The sequence below is a fragment of the Phyllostomus discolor genome, chromosome 6, assembly GCF_004126475.2.
Source record: "Phyllostomus discolor isolate MPI-MPIP mPhyDis1 chromosome 6, mPhyDis1.pri.v3, whole genome shotgun sequence".
Lineage (NCBI taxonomy): Eukaryota > Metazoa > Chordata > Mammalia > Chiroptera > Phyllostomidae > Phyllostomus > Phyllostomus discolor.
The window spans coordinates 124,234,858-124,256,803 of record NC_040908.2 but is presented as its reverse complement, the minus strand read 5'-3'; the positions used below and the strand labels follow the sequence as shown (position 1 = coordinate 124,256,803).

Here is a 21,946-nt window from a genome sequence, read left to right as displayed (position 1 = left end):
GAATTCTTATTCAAACAAAACCAATAAAAAGCCTCTCCGGAGGGGGAATGAGGAGCTCCCCACATGAGGAGTGGTCTTGGCCCCCTCCAGGAGAGAGGGTGGCCTAGGTGCTCCCCACATGTGGAGTGGACCTTCTGTTCCTATTCCCCCACAGGACCTGGTTGTCTCTGTGTATGTTTTTAGCATGTTTCAACGAGCATCCGCAGGCAAGATGGATACTGCTAACCGGTACCCTCCACAGCGATTGTGTGTTCCAATACCATCTAGGTTACTAGAAACAGCCTTACTGTGCTGCTGAAAATGGGTTCTTTTGTGGTGTCATGAAAAGGGCAGGCACATGGAAAAGAGTAAATATAGTGGTAAGATTTTGAGGGGGTGAAGGAAAACAATAGACCCTTGGAGATGTAGAGGGCAAGCAGGGTCCAGCAGTCAGTGCCTCAAGAATCCTGATAAACCTCTGTATGTTTTCTTAGTTCTCTGTAATGAGAAAGCTGTCATCTAATCCACTTCTGATTTTCCCTGGCCCAGTTGGAGCCCTCCCCCTAACAAATCCCTTTCCTTGACCCACTGAGGTTTGCACCTCCTCTCCACTCTGATTATTTTCTCAGGCTAAGTTCTCTTTCTTTGTGTCACCATCTTAACTTCTAGGGCTCATGTCTAGAATTTGTGCTGCATCATCTGGTGCATGTGCTTACATTGCCTTGGTCCATTTTCACTTGTACTGGGCATCTGTCCAACAGAACAATCTCCCAACTCTTTTCCCCCAAACGCTGATAGCTGGCCATCAATGCCCCAGGGATATTTCCCTACCAGCTCTGAGGATTAAGTCTGGAAGTCAGAGATCTCCTGGAGTGTGTGAATGGGTTTGTTAATGCTATAGGTTCCTAGTAAATCAGCCTTACTAGAATGCTGTTGTTACAGAACACAACAAGGGGGGCCTGGGATAATGTACTATTACTGAAAGAAGGCCCCAGGTCCGTTATGTCCGCCGCCCTAGGAAAGACATCTCTCAATGCCAGAGATTCGTGAAAAGGAAAGGAAATGTTTATTTAATGCTATACAAACTTAAAGTAGTGACCTAATGTCTTCACCCAAATCCCAAAGTCCCTTAAAACACCCACAAACAGACACAGTCCTTCCTTCCTTCCCCCTTTGCCCAGTCCAGAGTACCGTATCTCAGGAAAGGAAATAGAAGTCCATGGCTCAGGCAGTCCTCTGGTTCTTCCCAGTTAGTAATCCCTCTCGACTGGGAGACCTCCCTGGGTTCCCGGCACCCTCGGCTGAGTCGCCGGGATCTCTGCTAAAACCAGGTGGTGGTTCCCCCTTCTAAAGCTGTGGGGGTCCCCACTCTGGCACAGGCAGGTGGTCTTCTCTCCCAGGGCCACGGGAGTCCCCACTCTGTCAAGGTCGCGTGGTTCTCCCTCTCTCAGGGCTGCGGGAGTCTTCACTCTGCTAAAGCTGTGTGGTTCTCTCTCCAATGGCCATGATCTTCTCTGCACCTCCACAGCCACATGGTTCTCTCCTCTCTCAGGGCTGCGCATGGTTCTCCCCCAATGGCTGCCGTGTCTGGGTTTAAATCCCCCACGCCAATCTTCTTCTGCAGCCTCATTTCCGACTCCTCCCACACTTGGGCACACTTGCCCTCAATCTGCTGTGTTCTCCAACTTTTCTGGTCGCCATTGTGGGTCTGGGCAGGCATGGCCCCATGTCCTGGAGCCAATCTTCTCTGAGCTCCCACACAGGCGCTGTAACTCAGGGGACCTGCCCCCCCATTTACATCTGGGTGGGGAAGTTACTTCCATTCCCCTGGCTTAGAGCTGATCACAGCTACTTAACATATCTATGCAACCAGTCAAAGGTTATAGATATGCCAAACGACAACGCCAGAGCTTAGCTGCAAGGCTGTTGCTATGCTAAACAGCTCTCACTGGCCCTGCTCCATTTGTTCCTTCCCTCAACCCACACCCTGGGTGGGGGGGATGGAGACCTCCCAAAATCTCCTGGACACCTTAAGTTCTGGACCCCATTTCAAATGCCTATTTGGGCCCCCCCACTCTTGGCTGCACCCTGTAACACTGTGACTTCCTAATGAAGCAGTTCCAGTATCTCATTTAGTTTCCCCAGCTTATTAGGCTTCATATTTGATTCAGCTCCTTAGTTTATTATGCTCAATGTTGAATTACCTTTGCACCCTTTCATATTCATAACTAGCTAACTAACTATGCTAACATATCTATCTATTCATCTACCTAGTTATTTTAATTCCTACATCTTTGAAGAAAGAGCTGACAATAAAATTTCAAAAGACAAGGGGATTCTACCAAGTCTTGAATGCTGGGAAGATCCATTGCAGAAATAAGGCCTCTGCTATCTCATTGGAGGAAAAGAATGGGCGTATCCCTTTGTTCCTGAAAACTTTCACCTCACTGAAAAAGTTAGGCTAACCTAGGGTGGGAGGGGGGAATGATTATCTATACCATTGTTAAGAAATCCAGCAATTGTACTTCTTATACTTATTGTATTACTATAAATAATGACTCTTTAAAGCAGGGCAAACAGAGTCTGAATTGAAATTCTATTATAATGAAATATATTTACTACAGAAAAGTGAAAAAATTAGACTAGATGGTTTTACAGAAATATTCAGTTTTTGATTAGCTAAAATTTAAAGCAAGTTTTATTTTTTACAAGTTATTTTATTTCTTAAAGCACGGATAATAATGTTGAAAGAAAACTAATATGTCTACTTAAAATGATTTGTTTCAGTCATACTGAGAGGCCAACTAAAAAAGAATAGACAGTATACCTGATCACTATTTATGTGCTAGAAATGATGGAAGTTATTGAAAGCATTCTGTTGTTTAATTTTCACACTAATAAATCAAGTAAAATTTTTTTTACAACTGAGAAACTGAGTCTTCTAGAATTTACTCTACTTGATTAGGGCTAATGTGTAGTAACACCAGAAGTATAATAATAAATTCACCATCACATACAAAAAACCATACTGATCTACCATGGGCAGAGCTGGAGTAGTCTTGACAGTAACAGAGATAGATGTGGGATCTGAAACGTGAGACTTTGATTTAAAAAAAAAAAAAAACACCCACCCTGGCTGGTGTAGCTCAGTGGATTGAGCTCAGGCTGTGAAACAAAGCATCACAGGTTTGATTCCCAGTCAGGGCACATGCCTGGGTTGCAGGCCACAGCCCCCAGCAACCACACATTGATGTTTCTCTCTCCCTCTGTTTCTTTCTCCCTCCCTTCCCTCTCTAAAAATAAATAAATAAATACAAATCTTAAAAAAAAAAAAAACACCCTTTGTCCATGTAGGCACAAACCTGTTTCATGAGACACTGACACAGCTTATATATTTTTTAAGATTTTATTTATTTATTTTTAGAGAGGGAAGGGAGGGAGGGAGAGGGAGAGAGAGAGAGAGAGAGAGTGAGAGAAACATCAATGTGCGGTTGCTGGGCGTTATGGCCTGCAACCCAGGAATGTACCCTGGCTGGGAAAATATTTTTAATAATTAGTGGAAAATGTTTAAGTTGAGACATTTATATATTTTATACTTAATGGCATTTTTCTTCTCACAATGATCCTACCTATGGTGTAATTTCTATACTGGGATTTTTTTAAGAAAGTAAAATCAGCATTCAAGTATCTTATTCAAGGTTCACTGTGTGTATTTGGAGAGACTGGACTTGAACTCAAACACTGTAGACAGAAAACTACACTCTTAGTACACATTATTTCTAAAAATTCTCCTTTATTCCTTGATGGATAAGGGACACACCCCTGAGGACTCATTCTGTAGTGAATGGCTCCTATACAAGGCCTTTAATCATATACAAAATTCTTAAAAACTTTTCATTCATCTTGCCATTCAACAGCAGAGGAAATGAGATTGTAAATATTGGTAGAGATGTCACCTCTATAACTGCATTTTTATGAGGCAATAGTCATTTTCTTTGAGAGTAGAGAAAAAAAGGATGAATTAAGATTCTCTATTAATGCATACAAGATTTTGAAGAAATGTGACCCGAGGCAAATTGTACACCCTCATGATGAATGATGGGTGATCAATGGGGAAAACAAGGAGGGGCAGCAAGAAAAAGATGAGAGAATGGTGCAGATAAGCTCAGTTCACTAGATGTATCCAAGGCCAGTGGCACTGCATAGAGGTGGTTGAGGGTGTAAGTGATTTAAGAATTTGGAGAACACAGTATCATGGGGCCAGCACATTTTGTAAGATTGAAATATAAACAAATTTTCTGAGAAAAAGAACATGAAGAAATTTATAGATGAGAAACCCATGGTTCATTTTGTAGAAAAATGAGACAGTGCCAGCATCACAGTGTAGGAAAACCCCAACACGACAGGGAGGAACAGTCAGGGAAAGGGTTAATTTCAAGGGATCAGAGGAGGAAGATTCCAAAGAAGCATTATGTTTAAATTGATTCTCTAATCCTATAACCCAGAAGCCATGTTTAGGTTGATATCTAAAGTAAACATGTTGACAATTGCTACCATGTCTAACAAAACTCTTCATGTTTGAGTCAGGGGATTTTTTTACCACATACCCCCAAGGCCTAGGCATGCACCTCTGACACATCCACCTCCCAGTAATGTTTCCCTGGTGTAATAAATGGTGAGCCCAGGACACCAAATTGATCATAAGCATTATTATACCCTTTATAAATTAATCTAGAAGAAGGATTTCTTATTTGTCTTTGATCCACAGAAAACAACAACCTTTGATCCATCTTTGAGAGGATACAGAGTCACGTGAACTGTAGAAAAATTACAGGGTATAGAAAAACTATGATGTGCCTTTATTTGTGGTATTGTAAGGGAGATCTTTAAAGTAATGTGAGTGGGAATTGGAAAGGTACAAAACTGAAGAAATATATGTGTTTTGGGAGGAAAAACATGGATCTTAAGACACAAGACCCAGCCCGAGTCAGGTAGCTCAGCTAGAGCATTGTCCTAATATGTAAAGGTTTCAGGTTCATTTCCTGTCAGTACACATACAAGAGGCAACCAAAGAATGCATACATAAGTGCAACAACAAGCTAATATTTCTGTCTCTATTGCTGTCCCTGTCTCTGTCTCTCTGTATCTCTTTGTCTCTCTCTCTCTTTAAAAAAATAATTTAAAAATTGAAAAAGAAACCCACATATAACCAGGTAGAAAATATAAAGTTTTATAAAAAGATGAGGTCATGGTGGCTTCATGAGACTGATATCTCTTTACCCCAATGGCGATGCATTTATGGCAGTTCTGAAATGATAAAAATCCATAACAGCAAATATAGACAAAGGAGTCAGCACTACAATATTTTTACTCTACAGAACAGGGGAAAGACTGGGGAAATATACAAGATAGTAAACAGAAAAATGAGAGGTGAACAAGATAGCTGGTCACTCCCCATTAACTATGGCTACATCATCGCCACATGATATCCATTCTCCTTTGCCACCTCTATTCACACCTAGAAACCAAACCCTCCTCCCTCTTTAACTCCCAACATCACCAGACACCCACAGCTGCCCACCAGCTCTGGCATGCCTCACGATTAAACGCTTGCAGCATCTCACTCAGGTCAGGAGCTTGGAACACTCTCCTTTGTTCCTTGGAGACAGTTTTTGGCTTCTTCAAAGTAAAGGTCTTACTCCTAGGGATGACAAAATAATATTCTCACACCTCTGACTTTTTGGCTTTCCAAAACCACTCATTTCTGCCTACTCACCCCATTAAGCACTTGAGCCTCCTTCAATGGACCCCTGAGCAAGGAGAGAGCAGACTTCCAACCTTGGAGCCAAAGGAATACACTCCTGGCTAACTTTACAGTACACAGTGTGTGTTCTTAGGCAGGCCTTGACCTTGCAGAAGCACACTTAATTCCTTTCAAAATGAAAACTAACCTCCACTTTTCTTACCACTAGGAATCATATAAAATTACATGGCTTTGTTTTTTAATGGAAACTTTGGTTCCTTAAAACAAAATAATGTGAGGAAAACTCACCAAATGGATGTGGAGAGATATTTCATGACAGAGAGGTGGCAGAACCTGGCTCCTAGTAATTTGACAGATACCACTACCCAGTGAGGGACTACTGTCTAGAGGGGATCAGGACTTTAAAGTCTGCTTCCCAGAAGGGAGACTCTCAGAATAAAATCTGAGATTTATGTTTCTCTAGGGACAACATAACACCTGGAAAAGAAGACGTTACATGTACCATACTAATTGTTGTTGGCATTTTTTATGTTTGAACAGCTTGTTGTAGCCAGGTAGGCATACAAATGTAGATATAATGATGCTGCCCTTTCATTCTGCTTTTGAAAGTGCATGGTCAAGAGGGATCAGTTGTTTGCACCAGGCCAAAATATTCTTTGCTATTCACATCTGTTTTTTGAAGAAAAAAAAATAGAACTCTATGGAAGGGACCAGGATTCTTCTATCCACAAGGGATAAATTTAAATATAAAAGAGTCCTCTCCAATTCTGGGTGCTTGGCAGGTAAAGAAGACACAACCTATGCCCAATAGATAAAGTCATTAAGAAATAAAGGGAACCTGAATTCAATACAGGCATTCTGGGTGACTAAAATTATGAAATCACAGGGATCTGATACTGCAACATCTCAACCCTAAAAGCTGCTGACCCAAACTCAGCACCTCCCCCAACCTAAATTCCCCACTACACAAACTGGTCCATTAGTAGTAGTTAAAGAACACTCAAACCATGAAATGTGGACAGAAATTTAAGATAAAACTAAACCAGAATTTTCTTGCCCTAAGCAATATTGTATTCTAATTAACCACTAGATAACATTAATAGCCTTAAACCTCTTTTCATAGCACCAAAGGACCATCTCTGTTCTCCCACACATACCTTTCCATGATGCCATTCACATCCTAGGGAGAAAAGAGAAAAAAATGAGTCAAGTGGTAATAAACCTCCTCACTTACAAAGTTTCATCACATCCCACCACTCCCTGGTACGGGGGGAACAGAGATGGTCTCAAAATGACACCCAGAAGTACAGAGGAGACTCAATCATTCAAGAAGACTCATGTGAATTTTTGAGGCTTCCTAGAAGGTAGAACAAACTTTCACCTTGTGCAACCACAGCATGAGGCTTCCACTATCAGGACATGAGGTACATTTAGGAGGAAAACATGAGGCCTATGACATATTACCCATGTTCATAAGGCTCTCATGAGATGATTTGAATAAGTCATGGCTCATTAACTTATTCAACATGAATGTAAAGTGAGGTACTATTACTTGTCAAGGATTATACCAGGTAACCAAAGATGACTAGTTGTAGTATTCCTCAAGAAGTTTGCATGATTTCTGCTGAGGGTACAAACAAATGAATGTATTAATGTAGGCTTTTCTCAAGTCTCTCCTCATTTGATACACTGTCTTTCAAGTGCCCATATTAAAGCATCACTATGTTGTTCATATAATAATAGAAAGCAATTTTGGAAGCAAGTATCCATATTTTACTGGGATTAGTTTAATATTCATCTGAAGTAGACCGTGATAAAATAGGATGCATATTGTGTTCCAAGGAGCAACTACGACAGAAATAGAAACTACTAAGCTTAATATTTTATATTGAAAATATCTCTTTAATTCAAAAGAAGCTTGTTGATCTGAAATAGAACAATGAAAATTGCAGGCAACTTATTGAAACAAATTACAATGTAAATTAAATAGAGCTACATGAGAATTTCAATAGATGTTATTGTCTTAATACACCAAATAAAGGCAGAAATTCTTGGACTAAATGAAAAACAATTTCATTAATGTTAGTGAAATGAGACGCAGTTTGCATTCAAAGACACAAGTAGGGCAAAAATAAATTGATAGAATTCTGGTCAAAATGGTGGAATATGTAAATATTGTGATTATCTCCTCCCACAACCAAATGAAAATTGTAAATAAATTACTGAATAATCACCCTTGAGAAGCACTTGAAGATGAGCAGAACAGAACTTCTATAATTAAAGATATAAAGAAGAAGTCACCTCAATACTGGTAGGAGGGGCTGAGACAAAACCATCTGCTACCACCCCCTCCTGTGCAAGTTGAGAATTAGTAGGAATATCTTGGATACAGAGGTACCTCCTGATAGATGTGAAGTCCCAGCCCACATCTAGCTCCTCAGCCAGGAGTGCCAGTGCTGGGAAGAGGACTCCCCACAATATCTGGCTGTCAAATCCAGCACAGACTTGGACCAGGTGAGATGGAGGGCTACTGAAATACCTGGCACCTCCTTAAAGGCCCCTAGCACAGGGTCACTCCCTCACAACACTTGCCCTAAGCTCCAGAGAAAAGACAGAAACTTGAAAAGTGCCAGAGACATATGAGGAGTAACTGAATTGTCTGGCTTCAAGTGGAGGACCGGTGGGGCAACACTTCTAAGGACTAGAGTGCTGACAGGCTCCATCTTTTTCTTCTGGAGCCCTTCCGTACACAGCCACCAGACACAGGCAAGGACCAAATCTGAGTCTCCATTAACCAGGCTAACACCACTCTTGCCCAATCTGGCTGATTCTCAGAGACCCTACTGCACCCAGTTCAAGCCTCTGACCAACTTTCTTTCAGAGAATAATCCACACAAGCAGCTGGCCTGTCAGCCCATGCTGCAAATTTCCCTAAAATCTCTCAAGTTCCGCAAACCCCAAACAAGCAGTGGCTGACCTAGTGTGAACTTTCCCTCTTGTTAAGTGGCCTCAGGGTAGCAGTTATGTCAGCTCATCCTAGTGAACTGCATAGCATCTCCAAGACATCTCCAAACACAGCACAGGCAACTAACCCAACCACAGATCACTTTGTTGCTCCTAATAGGTGGTGCTGAGACAAAGGAAGTGGCTGAACTTGGCTTACACTAGAGCCCCTCCCAAGAGGACCCAGAACTGATACACCTGGTGGCCAGTTTCAGAACTTACCAGAGTGCCACTCAATTAGGGCCACAAATGACATACCCAAGGATAGACACAGTAGGCACATGAGCCCCACTATTGTTAATCCCACTCCACGGAGTCAACTTCTTCACTGGAGCCAATGTATTACTCACAGCCACTCAGCCCGAGGGTCACTCCTAGCCTCAGATGTGCTGAAAGTAATTAAGGTGCAACTATAGCAAGAGAACATATACAACCCACACTAGGGACCACCCCCCCCCCCCGCCCCAGAGCCCAATGCTCATGTGAACAAAAAAACAGCAAAAGCTACTACTACATAAGGCACTCAGCCAAGACTAGAAGACATGGCAAATGTACATAATACACAGAAATAAACATAGGGAGGCAACAGAAATGAGAAGACAATGACACAGTCCCAAATCAAAGATCAGGATAAAACCTCAGAAAATAGAGGTATTTGATTTGGAAGTTCTTACAGGGAAAACAGATGGAAGGAGGAATACATTTTTCTAAATTATTTTATGTTCAACACATTCCAAATTAAACAAAATGGATGCAAGGATCCATCCACCCAATGCAGAATTCTAAACAGTGTTTATAAGGAGGCTCACTGAACTTAGAGAAAGAATAGATGATCTCAGTGAGAACTTCAACAAAGAAACAGGAAACATAATGAAGCAGATAGCATAAAAATAACTAAGTGAGGAATGAAGAATGCAGAGAGATAATCCTAAAGGGGGCAAGGGAAAACCAGTTGTTTACCTGTAAGATTCCTATAAGACTATCAGCTGATTTCTCAACAGAAACTTTGCATGCCAGAAGGGATTGGCATTAGTCAAGTGATGAAAAGCAAAGACCTACAACCTAGATTACTCTATCCAGAAAAGCTATCATTTAGAATTGAAAGAGACCAAAAGAGATTTCCAGATAAGAAAAAGATGACACGTTAAAGGGACTTAAGGAGAAGAAAAGAAATTATAATGGTATCTATAGACCCTTTCACACAATGAATGCACAATACGCATTTTTCAAATTTATATAAAAATTTTATATATACAACATTTTAGATTATAAACCAAGTGTCAATATATTTAAAAATTGGAATAATAAAAGTTATGCTTTTTGACTAGAAAGGAATTAAATGTAAAATATTCAGAAGAAGAAGTATAAAATCACCCAGTATTTTTAATTAAACTATAGTTTCAAAGATACCAAGAGTTTAAGAATAAGAAAAAAATCACAAAAGAAATTTTGAAAATAAGTTAATTGAATCCAAATGATAAGTAAATAATCCAGAAGTATAGAATATAGCAAAAACACTGTTTTTATATCATTAAAATTGATATAGGAAAAATTGTGTCAAATTAGTAGTCTAAATTCTCACCTTAAGAAACTAGAAAAATAACAGCAAATTAAACACAGTACCACACGTGCATACACACGCTCAGTTCACATGTGTAAATACAGGATCATAAAGGAAACAGAATAATAAAGAACAGAAGTCAATGATAGAGGAACTTTAAAAATAAATAAATAAAATAATAAAGTTTATTTTTGAAAAACATCAGTAAAATTAACCAAATTGACCCTCCCAGAAAAGCAAATCACTTTATAAGAAATAAAAGAGAGGACATCATTGTGAATACTATAAAAATGAAACAGATTCTAAGGGATTATAATGACTAACTTCATGATTATAAATGACAACTTATAATGGACAAATTTCTACAAAGATGTACATTATCAAAATCTGAGTCAAGAAATGTTAAAAAACTGAATACAGGAAAAAACATGAATTTATATGTTTTTACATGCAATAAATAAATTTACACATTCAATACTATATATATTTTTCCTGTATTTATATATGTATGTATTCAATATATAAATTTACATACTCAGTAAAATAGTGTGTGTGTATACACAGATATATATATTTTTAAACTGTTCCAAAAAGGAAAGGCCCAGACTGAGATGGTTTCACTGCTGAATTTATTGAATTATTAAGGAATAAATAATACCAATCTTTCATAATTGCTTATTCAAACACAGAGGAAAGAAATCTCGACTTCTGGCAAGATGGAGGCATAGGTGGACGCACCGTACCTCCACACACAACCAAGATTAGAACAACAACAACAGTTTAGAGCTAGAATAACACCCAGAACTGACAGAGAATGTATCTAAATGGAAGTCGGACAGCCAAGAAGTTGAAGTAGACGCGTTCATACAGACCAGTAGGAGGGGCTGAGAGGAGGAGCGGCGTGGGTCACAGCTCAAGAGATGGGGGAGAACTGGGCGCGTAAGGCACCAGGAGCATGTAAGCCTTCCAGGAGGCACAGGATTGCAGCCGTGGACCCTGAGTACGAAAGCTGCAGCTGGCAGACCCAGTGAGGCGGCATTGTGGACCAGGGCAGAGCGAGAAACCCAGGATCTCAGAGAAGGGACCAAGATCCCAGGAGAACAGAACTACTGCCATTGTTTCCTCCCGCCCCCGCCCCCACATACAACGTCACAATCTAGCAACTGGGGTGCCCAGCCAAGCTGAACACCTAAGGCTCTGCCCCTCACCATAAAAAGAGCAACCAGACTGGAAAAAAAAAAAAAAAAGGGAGAGAGAGAGAGAGATGTCTCCAACAGACGAACAGATCAGTCCCCCAGGATGCATCCTTTTGAGCAACCAACAAATAGCCAGTCTATCAGATTCTCAGTTCAAAACACCGGTGATCAGGAAACTCTCGGAATTGGTTGATTTTGGGCGCAAATTACATGAAAAAATGCCGGTTACCTTAAGAGAGATGAAGGAAGAGGCTTGGAGAACCAATAGTGAAGGAAAGGAAACTGGGACTCAAAACAATAGAGTGGACCAGAAGGAAGCAAGAAACAGCCAAGCAGGAAAGCATGAAGAAATAAGAATTCAAAAAAATGAGGAGAAGCTTAGGAACCTCCAGCACATCTTTAAACGTTCCAACATCCGAATTATAGGGGTACCAGAAGGGGAAGAGGAAAAGCAACAGATTGAACATGTATTTGAACAAATAATAAAGGAGAACTTCCCCATTCTGGCAAAGGAAATAGACTTCCAGGAAATCCAGGAAGCTCAGAGAGCCCCAAAGAAGTTGGACCCAAGAAGAAACACACCAAGGCACATCATAATTACATTAGCCAAGGTAAAAATGAAGGAGAGAATCCTGGAAGCAGCAAGAGATAAGGGGACAGTCACGTACAAAGGAGTTCCCATCAGACTGTCAGCTGATTTCTCAAAAGAGACCTTACAGGCAAGAAGGGGCTGGAAAGAAATATTCCAAGTCATGAAAGACAAGGACCTACATCCCAGATTGCTCTATCCAGCAAAGCTCTCATTTAGAATGGAAGGGCAGATAAAGTGCTTCTCAGATAAGGTCAAGTTAAAGGAGTTCATCATCACCAAGCCCTTATTTTATGAAATGCTAAAGGGACTTATCTAAGAAAAGAAGATTAAAAAAAAAAAACATGTATAGTAAAAGAACAGCAAACTCACAATTATTAACAACCACACCTAAAGCAAAACCAAAAGGAACTAAGCAAACAACTAGAACAGGAACAGAACCACAGAAATGGAGATCACATGGAGGGTTAGCAACAGGGAAGTGGGAGGAGGAGAGAGGGGGGAAAGGTACAGAGAATAAGTAGCATAGAATGTAGTTTGAAAATAGATAAGGGGAGGGTAAGAATAGTATGGGAAATGTAGAAGCTAAAGAACTTATAAGTATGACACATGGATATGACTAAAGGGGGGATATGGGTGGGAGAGGGTGTACAGGGTGGAGGGGAGTGAAGGGGCGAAAATGGGACAACTGTAATAGCATAATCAATAAAATATATTAAAAAATAAAGAAAGAAATCTCAACTGATTCTATGAGGAAGAAACAAAACCAACACTCTTGAGACATGGGGAGGTATCTGAAAAATGTTCTAGGCTAGGTCACAGATATAGGGGCCTATAGAATGTAATTTGAAATGGTGAATCTTCTCTCCACAGTGAGATTTTTGCACTGCAATTGATACATTAATAAAAACAAGATTTTCCTTGTTATTCATGCATTCAATTATTCCTATGACCTCCTAAATAGATGCAGGAAAAGGTTACTGCAAGACCATGGGAACCTCAGTGTCACCACCAGAAACAGTACAGTTACATAGCACAGCAAGAAACTTAAGTCTTCATTTTCCTCAAGCTCAGGTGCTGAGGCTTCTTCCCATCTTACCTGCAGCATCTTCCTCATTGACCCCTCTAACCGATGCTCTAGGTCAGAAATGAGATCTCTCAACACCAGGCTCTGCTGGACCAGCTCACGCTCAGACTGTTCCAGGTCATGGAGAATATCTCCTTCCTCCTTCACCAGCTTTTGCAGCTCCTTCTGCTCCTCAGTGTTCAGAAAACCTCTCAGTTTTTTAAAATACTCCTGGACACTTTGGCTGTCATTTTGTATCTGATTCTTCAGGAATGAGAAAGAGAGAGGGACTCAGGCTTGATCAGACAGTGGCTGGGAGCCAGAAAAAGAAGTATCTGATTAGGAAGTTCTCACACTGAAGGGAGATGAAAGCAAGGGAGCAATTTTCGGGGAGGCTGATTTTTCCTATTATTTTCTCTTCAACACATTCCAAAGTAATATCCTCAAGTCCACATTACTGAAGCCAACATTGAAGGAAAATAAAATACCTGGGTGTGGCTCAGCTTTCCCACAGCTGCCCAGGACAGTCATGCCTCGCTGCATTACTCCTGAACTCAGCCCCCACCCTCAGCCTAACTTTGAGCACTGGGGTATAAAGTCCTGTAACATTGGAAATTGTCTTCCCCTGGAAGAGTTCAAGGTTCAAAATAATGACAGCAATGAACACAGAATTCATAAGCCATCCTCACCAGATAGTCTCTTTGAGAATCACTAAACTACAAATATCTGTGTTAATTTATGACAAATTCTATTTCAGCCCCACCCCTATCAGGAAAAAAATGAAGAATGCCTAACCTATGATTGGACATATCAACTTTCAGGGAATAGGAGGAAAGGAGCCCCTTGGGACTAAGACTCAAGGATCTGCCCAGATTCTTATCTAACTCCCTGGGAGGAGTCTCCTCCTACCTTCCAGGAAATTCTCCCTTCTTTGATGTCAGCTTCCAACTTCTCAGCTTTCTGCTGTTCAGCCCTAAGCCTGTTCAGAGCTGCCTGCAGCTTTTCCTGTGAAGGAGGAATCAAAGCAGAGCCTAGCTATAAGCTTTCTCAGCTTCAGAATGGAGGACAAAGACAGAAAAATCAAACTGACTTCTGGAGATACTAGAGTTTACAGGAAGCAGTTAGAACCTGTGACTTGAAGGAAACCTGATATTGTGAATGTTTTCTCTAAGACTCAAGTGGTAGAATTCCCCATTCCATGTCAGGAGAAGACTGATTCTGTTTGTACTAGAAACCTGATTCTGTAGTACGGTGTAGGAGACCGTTCTGCTCGGCATGGGCCCAGCTTCCACTTTGAGATGCACAAGACCCACGCCCATGGATAGGTTCTCCCGTGGGGAATCAAGGCTTACAATGTGCCCAGGCCACTTTGAGTCTTGCTCTTGCTAAAAAATTCCCTCACCCTGAATTGAGGACATTTACTGCAAAGTAAATTCCTAAAATCCATGCTAAACCTTTCAAGTATGAGTGTAACTGGTTCACCCACTTTTGCCTTTTCATTTGCAAATATCCCTGTTCTAGGGTGTGATTAGCAGCATTGGCTCCTTTGTTTTCTGTAAAAGGTAACCACCTTTTACAAACCCGTAGATAGTAAATGAGGACCATCATATAGTGTGCCGAGAAACCCAATAAAGGCCGGTCACAGCAAAGGCCAAGGCTTTTGCTCCCTTTGAGAGAAAGCTGTGCTGTTCCTTTTCCTCCACTGGACTCGGAAGTCCGTGTGAATGTCTCATTTCATCCATAATGACTCAGACACTGCGGGCCGGTGTCTGCATCAGTAGAGAAAAACTTAGGTATCGATCCACCCAGCTGCCCTCCTAGCACTCCTGTTCAGAGGGGCCATACAGCTTTCCTTGGGCACCAAACCTCCACCTATTAGCACAAGATATAAAAATATCTACTTCTTCTTTGAGTCTGCTCATAATTTTTTAATTGTGTGGAATGCACATAAATGTCTTTCAGGACTTAGAAGGTGAGCATAGGAAGAAAAGTGATCACAAGACTCAGGGCTAGTGTGGCAAAGTAACTACAGTCAATACAAAGCAGAGATTTCCCATCAAGTACTATTTTCTGCCCTGTCTCTCCTCCATCCTGTTACCTTGTACTCCTGGGCAACCTCTTCCATGAGGAAAGTGTGGTGACCACGGTGCTCTTGAGACCTCTCACAAAGCCAGCAAATGAACTTCCCATCCTCCTTACAGAAGAGCAGGAGTTTCTCTCCATGGCGCTCACAGAGATCTCTCTTTTGCTCCTCCTCTGGGCTCAACTTGGCCTCCCTGAGCGTCTCCACTATGTTGGCCACATGCCGATTAGGCCGAAGGTTCCCAGGCTGGTAGGTGATTCGGCACACAGGGCAGCTGCTCTGCCCTTCTTGACTGACTATGGACTCCTTGTAGTTTGCAGTGATGCAGGCTTGGCAGAAGGTGTGCTCACAGTCTAGGCTCAGGGGTTCCCTCAGGAGCTCTAGGCAGATGGGGCAGGTCACCTCCTCCTTCATGTTCACCAGGATTCCTGAAGCCATCGCAGCTGCTCCTCTGCTCCTATCTGTCCTGATGTGAGGCTCCTCTGGCTCACAGATTTCTGCCAGAATCGAAAGGTGAAAGGAGGTGGAGTAAGAAAGGTTAGAATAAATGATGCTAACTGTGTAGAAATCACAGACATAGCAAGAAAACATATTGAAGGACAAAAAGAAATGGTAAAGAGACAAGGAAAGGAGTTGGTGACCTGGTAAAAAGGATAATTCATAACAATTTTAAATACTTTTAGTTTATCTGACATGACAAATTTCATTCTTATCTGTGCTATGGTTGTTGTTGTCCTTTACTTTTACAAGGATGACCTGAGGCTCTTTCTACCAAGATGTTTCTGTGACCCAAAATCTTATCTACTATTCTTTCCCATGAAGAAGACACATCCTTGATGATAAAAGCACCAAAACACTTATGTGTCTGGGCTTTTATACCTGCTCTTCTCTCCGCACACAGTGCTACCCCTAGTATAGAAATCACTCTCATCCTTTGGTTAACTCTTTCCTTATGTATTCATTTATCATTAAAACCCTGCTGTGACTTCCTTATTTACAGTGTAGCCATTACTATCATCCACTGTATGCTTTGAATGACTTCTCTTATCATCATGACACAATATGTGACAATGTATTTGAGTACGTGGCAAGAGAAAAACCTTTATCAGATGTGTACATAGACACAGTGAGTAATTACAAAGATTATTTGTCTTCAATACACAGAGCTGAGATGAGCCTAATGTATTCAGGGTGCCCCTTCAGAGGTCTCTTCCCACCTTAATGAGTTAATCAAAGGCAAAACAGGTAATTTAGAAGGTTCTGAGAAGTCTTGTGTTGATAAATGGTAAAATGTCATGTTTGCCTGGAAATATACCAAGGACCATTTTAGGAGCCCAAAGGTGTGGATGGTGCTGAAGGAGAGAGTGTAAATATACTCATAGGATCACAGAAGTCAAATAACTGCAGAAAATAAGAACATAGATGAAATGAGTATCAGTCCTGGGAAAGAAGTCTCAAATATTAGGTAAGACGATTCAACTAATTCTTAATGACTAGAAATTACATGCTAATAACTAAACTAATACCTACAAACAAAACAATGAGTTGAAATAGAGAGTTTAAACCACTCTAACCCTGACAACATTCACCTGGAAAGCACTGTATTTTTTGGACCATAAGACACACCTAGGTTTTAGAGGAAGAAAATAGGAAAAAAAATTTTGAAGCAAAAAATGTGGTAAAATACTTAATAACATAAATAACATAATATTTCACCAATGTAAATGTAAACAGAACTTAGCAGTAGCATTAATAACCATTATTACTGACTATGCTTTCTCTACAGAAACTCCTCTAATCATCAGGGAACCCCAAGAACTCCTCATCACTACTGTCCACATTTATGAAGCTCAGTTCCTCAGAATCACTAGTATCACTGTCTTCACTCTGTTCATAGAGGATGTCATCTTCAGAGCCATCAAAGGTATTGCTGATGCCACATTTTTTGAAGGACCTCACAATGGTTTCATCCTTAACTGACTGCCATGAGGTTTTCACCCACTCACAAACTTGGGTAATAGTGGGCCTCTTCATTCATCCAGTTGGTGTCAGATCATGATCTCCAGCAGCCATACATTTGTTCTACTCTTCTCTCATGAAAACTTTAAAAGGCTTGTTGATAGAAACACCCAAAGGCTGCACCTGGCTGGTAAGCTCCCCAGGAATTATGACTAGATGGGTTTTCTCTTCTTTAAATCTCTTTTTCGTGGCTTCAGTGATATGTGCCCTAAGCCGGTCAAGCACTAACAGAGCACGTTTTCTCAGATGCCCTCCAGGACATTTGGACCACACTTTTTCTATCCATACCTTCATGCCATTTTCATCTATCCATCCTTTGTCATGAACATGAACAATAACTCCTCTTGGGATTGCCTCTTTTGGCATGTTTTTTTCTCTTGAAAATCAGCATTGGTGGCAGTTTGGTGTCATCTGCACAGCAGGACAACACAGCCGTGTAATGGGTTTTATCATGCCCTGAGGTTTTGACGGTTATGGTTTTGGCACCTTTCACATCAACAGTCTTGTTTGATGGAACATCAAAGGTTAATGGGGCTTCATCCATGTTCCCAGTCTGCCTTATTTCAAATCCATTTTTCTTTCTTACATTCAGTAAGAAAGAAAGTATAAATTTCTGAAAAGATACAACCTTGGATTCATATTCTATAGGCATTTTTTGTGCAACCCTAGTTTTGGTGTGCATAGCAAGGTCACATCTCTTCATAAATCTGTGGCACCATGATGGTGATCCAGTGAAGTCCTCAATGCCTTTCTCTGAAGCAAGACATTTGGCTTCACATATGATCATTTCTGTAGATATTGAAAAGCCATTGTTCCCGTGATGTGTGATCCACTCTTTCATATCCACTTCTAACTGTGGCCATTTTGCAGCATGCCAACAAAAAATTATTTTGTTTTCTCTGTCTGCAGTTGATCCTCCTGTTTCCTCCATTCCCGTGTCATTTTTTTCAGTGGGAGGTGGCCCAAAGTGTCTCTCTGTTGCTCTGTTGCCATGTTCTTTGGTGTACTTCACTACCTTCAGTTTAAAAGGGATTTTATAAAAAATCTTTTTCTGTATTGACATCTTTCCATAATTATAGTAGATTCAGCAGAAGACTATGGTACACTAATGTATATTTCTACAATAATATGCAATAATGACAGAACTATCAGCACTGTGTCCTTGATAGTTATGGGGGCACTGTAGCTGAGAACATCAGTGGATGACGCACTGTTATGGGGAGATCTGCTGCTGACATTGTTATGGGGGATCTGCTGCTGACACTGCTATGGGAGATCTGCTGCTGACACTGTTATGGGGGGATCTGCTGCTGGAGGTCCAAAGGTTGTGCAACACTCTTGTATGGGGACAGCAGTTTTGCACAACCTGTGTGGCTCTGCAGCTGTTGCCAAATTACAGCTCCCATCATCCCAACCTGTCCAAGCATGATGGGGGTTATAGTTTTGCAACAGTTATAGGGCCAATTGACATGTGACCCTGCAGTGGAATTTGCCTATGTTAATGTTAATGGGGGACAAACCAGTGACATGATGGAGGCACGTATGGGCACTGCAGGCTTTCTTCTCCTAACATACCTGCACTGCCTGTACCCTCCTCCCTAGCACTATAGTATGCCACAGTGGGGACTCCACTTCTGCCTCCCTCATTTCGCACTGCCAGGATACCCCCTCCTCCCAGCCCAGGACCCACAGCATGGCCCCACTCCTGCCGCCTCCAGCTTCCTGCAGCGGGGATCCTGCTCCTGCCTCCTGTGACCCCTCTCTACTGCCACCCCACCTTCTGAGTGAGCCAGGTAAGCTACATCAGGCCTATAAGATGCACCCCCATTTTCCTCCCAAATCTGGGTGTTGGGATCTGCCCTGCCTGGTCTCAGGAAGCTGTAACCTCCTGTGGTTAAGGCTAAGTAAGAGACCTCCGAACCAGGAGACACTAAGGAGACAAAAACTTATTTTTCTGTCATGAATGCTGCCTGTTCTATGCCGGTCCCCAATGCTTGATCAGTTAGCCAATGACGGGTAAGATTTCCCAAGGAGGGAATCACTTAAGACAGGCATGATCACGTGGAGGCCTCAGGGAAGGACTTGGGGGGCTGTGGAAATGAAGGGGTGATCGACATCGGCCCCTGCCCCCTCGGCTTTGTCAAGACCTGAGTCTTTGCTCTTAGTTGTGAGAAATTCAAGTCTCCCAGCTGCCTTTGTCTCCTCTGCCCGATTCAGGCCTGTGGAAATGACAGGGGTGGTGCAGTCCAGACCAGAGTCAGTGGGCCCCTGGGTAATCAGGCCTGGGACATAGAATATGCAAGATCCTGTGAGATCTGCTTGCTGGAGGATGCTCTTGAATTAGAATATGAAGGCACAGGCAGGAAATGAAACTAGCCTTTTAGGCCCTGTAGTCTTTCTAAGTGATAAAATACCAAAATCTCAGCCCAGAATCCCAGTGGGAGATCTGCCAGACCCTTTGAAAACTACCTACTTGATTTATCTTCCCAGCCAGACTATAACCCACAAACTGTATCTGTATTCTTAATAAAAGCCTACTCAGGCGGTGACTCAGGGTGCTCTCCATAGAGAGAGTGGCTATTTCGTCCCTATTTCTCCACAGGACTCGGTTGTCCATGTGTATGTTTTTCTCGTGTTTTGACGAGCATCTGCAGCGATGGATACTGCTGGCTGGTATCCGTCTCATTTGGGGAAAAAGTTCACTTTATAGTCTGAAAAATATGGTGACAGTAAATTAAATAACCAGCCAAATATATGTGTGTGTGTGTGTATTTCTCAGATATACATATGTTTTTCATATATATATATATGTATGTATGTATGTGACACACACACACACATATATATGAAAAGCAGCACTAGAAAGGTGTGCATGTTTGGGGGAAATCAAACAATGGGGGCAGGTAATCAGTTGTCCAGCAAGTCCAACTTGAAATCATAAGAGCTGAACTGAAAAATGAAGAACATGAAGGAAATATGGCATACAAGTGAGGAAAATATGTAGTAGGTGAGGAAATGACCTGTTCAGAAAAGACGTACCACCTTGTATGAGTTTAGAAATGACAGCGTAGCTGGCATGCGGAACACTGCTAGCCCTTTGGTAACACACAAGCCTGCAGTGACCATGATATATGGCATTTTCCCAGTCATGTAATCCTTCAGGGCTGTTTTCCAAAAGCAAAAGAAATTATCCATATTTTCTTCTCAAAAAGGGGGTATACAATTAGCTTGGTCCTTGGGTAATGGTGTGTTAGATGGATCAGTGTGGAAATGGGATGAGTCAGATGCATGCACAGTTGCCAGGGGAGAGATTTTGATAGCTTTCAGGACAAGGTAATGAAGCAAATAGAGAGCAGTGGAAGAGGGTGAGACATAGGATGAGGTAAGAGGAAAAGATTGTCATTTAGATTATCAACACAGGATCAGAATCAACATCAGCCTCTTTCTTCCTGGAGAGGTAATATTGGCTTACTTTTCTAATAAGTTGGGTGTTAATTTTTTAATTTGTGGGGATTTTTTTGAGAAACTTATAAGGTTATTTTACAATAAAGAGGAAGGTTAGCTGACTTGAAAAGCCATATTATTGCCAGCAAAAAATAGCCTGATGTGGAAACTGCATTTGGAGGACTTCCTTAGAACACAAATGCCAGTTAGTAAGCTTAGACTTCCTTCTCCTGGCTCCCCTCACCTTTAAACTTCTGCAGCATCCCACTGAGATCTGGAACTCGGAATGCACTCTTTGGTTTGTTGGAAACAATTTTTGGCTTCTTCAAGGTGTAGATCTCGCACCTAGAGAAGAAAAGAATTGATTGCTCACAATTCTGACATTGTGTCTCTCAAAGACCAATGTCTCCCTTAGCTTTCCCTCCACTGATGCCACCTCACTGGACTCCACTTTGCTGAACAACCTGAGGGAGGGAGAGGTGAGGGCAGTGACAATGCAGCCTGAAGAAATGTCTTCGTGGTTGCCTTTCCAGTCACTATCTGAGTGACCTGGGGAAGGACCTCTTCTCAGAAAGCCCTTGTTCTTCCCATTTTTTCTTATAGGAAAAAGAAAAACCATTTTTTTCCCTATGAGATGCCAAAGTGTTTAAGCAAAAAGAGGTTAATCATTGACAGTAGGACTAAAGGCATTATTCCCTGAGACTTGTTATTTATTTATTTATTTATTTATTTATTTACTTATCTATCTATTGCAACCCAAAGAACATCACCTAAAAAGTCTGTGCAAAACTCTCCTTGCAGAAAACTTGGGGGCCTGCCAGATAAAGAAGACATGATCCTTGCCTGAAGGCAAGAAGACTTGCCTTCCTGTGACAAGATAGGCACCTACGAAGTATAGAAACAAATGCTAAGGCAGAGGCTGAGGTCTGACTAAAATGAGTGAAGTCGTTGAGTTCTGATGCTGCAATCCCATACTTCCAATGCTTCTATTTACCCAAACTCTGTAATCTCCCACCTCACACATCCCTACCATTAAATAGTTTCACTTGTCATCATCAATTTGAAACTATGTAATACACAAACTTTTTAAAATTATGATTGATTTGAGATCACTCTTACTGTTATAATTCTTTCCTCACACAAAAAAGGACCATGCCTGGTATGGAACACTTACCTTCTTAAGGAGTTAATCACATCCTGGGGAGAAGAGAGAATATGTAAGTGAAGTGTAAGGTTTCCACA

At 41.4% G+C, this 21,946-nt stretch overlaps 3 protein-coding genes across 14 annotated transcripts in view; all 3 read right to left on the bottom strand.

Annotated features, from left to right (window-relative positions):
- The window catches only part of LOC114499956 (tripartite motif-containing protein 5-like), an 82,854-nt gene that overhangs the window by 29,686 nt on the left and 31,222 nt on the right, over positions 1–21,946 (bottom strand). For 6 of the 8 annotated variants that reach the window (XM_036030153.1, XM_036030156.1, XM_036030152.1 and 3 more), the window contains exons 5-11: positions 21,879–21,901; positions 20,949–21,049; positions 15,257–15,738; positions 14,068–14,163; positions 13,192–13,422; positions 6,901–6,923; positions 5,580–5,680 (exon numbers count right to left, since the gene is read on the bottom strand). In XM_036030153.1, coding sequence (XP_035886046.1) covers positions 5,580–5,680; positions 6,901–6,923; positions 13,192–13,422; positions 14,068–14,163; positions 15,257–15,738; positions 20,949–21,049; positions 21,879–21,901 — 1,057 coding nt within the window. Of the gene's footprint in view, positions 1–3,751; positions 5,287–5,579; positions 5,681–6,900; positions 6,924–13,191; positions 13,423–14,067; positions 14,164–15,256; positions 15,739–20,948; positions 21,050–21,878; positions 21,902–21,946 lie in introns of those variants that run through there. The other 2 variants (XM_036030158.1, XM_036030161.1) reach the window with 2 other exon arrangements.
- LOC114499955 (E3 ubiquitin-protein ligase TRIM22-like) overlaps positions 1–21,946 on the bottom strand; it is a 147,826-nt gene that overhangs the window by 114,441 nt on the left and 11,439 nt on the right. The window lies entirely within an intron of this gene.
- LOC114499954 (E3 ubiquitin-protein ligase TRIM22-like) overlaps positions 1–21,946 on the bottom strand; it is a 102,040-nt gene that overhangs the window by 68,660 nt on the left and 11,434 nt on the right. The window lies entirely within an intron of this gene.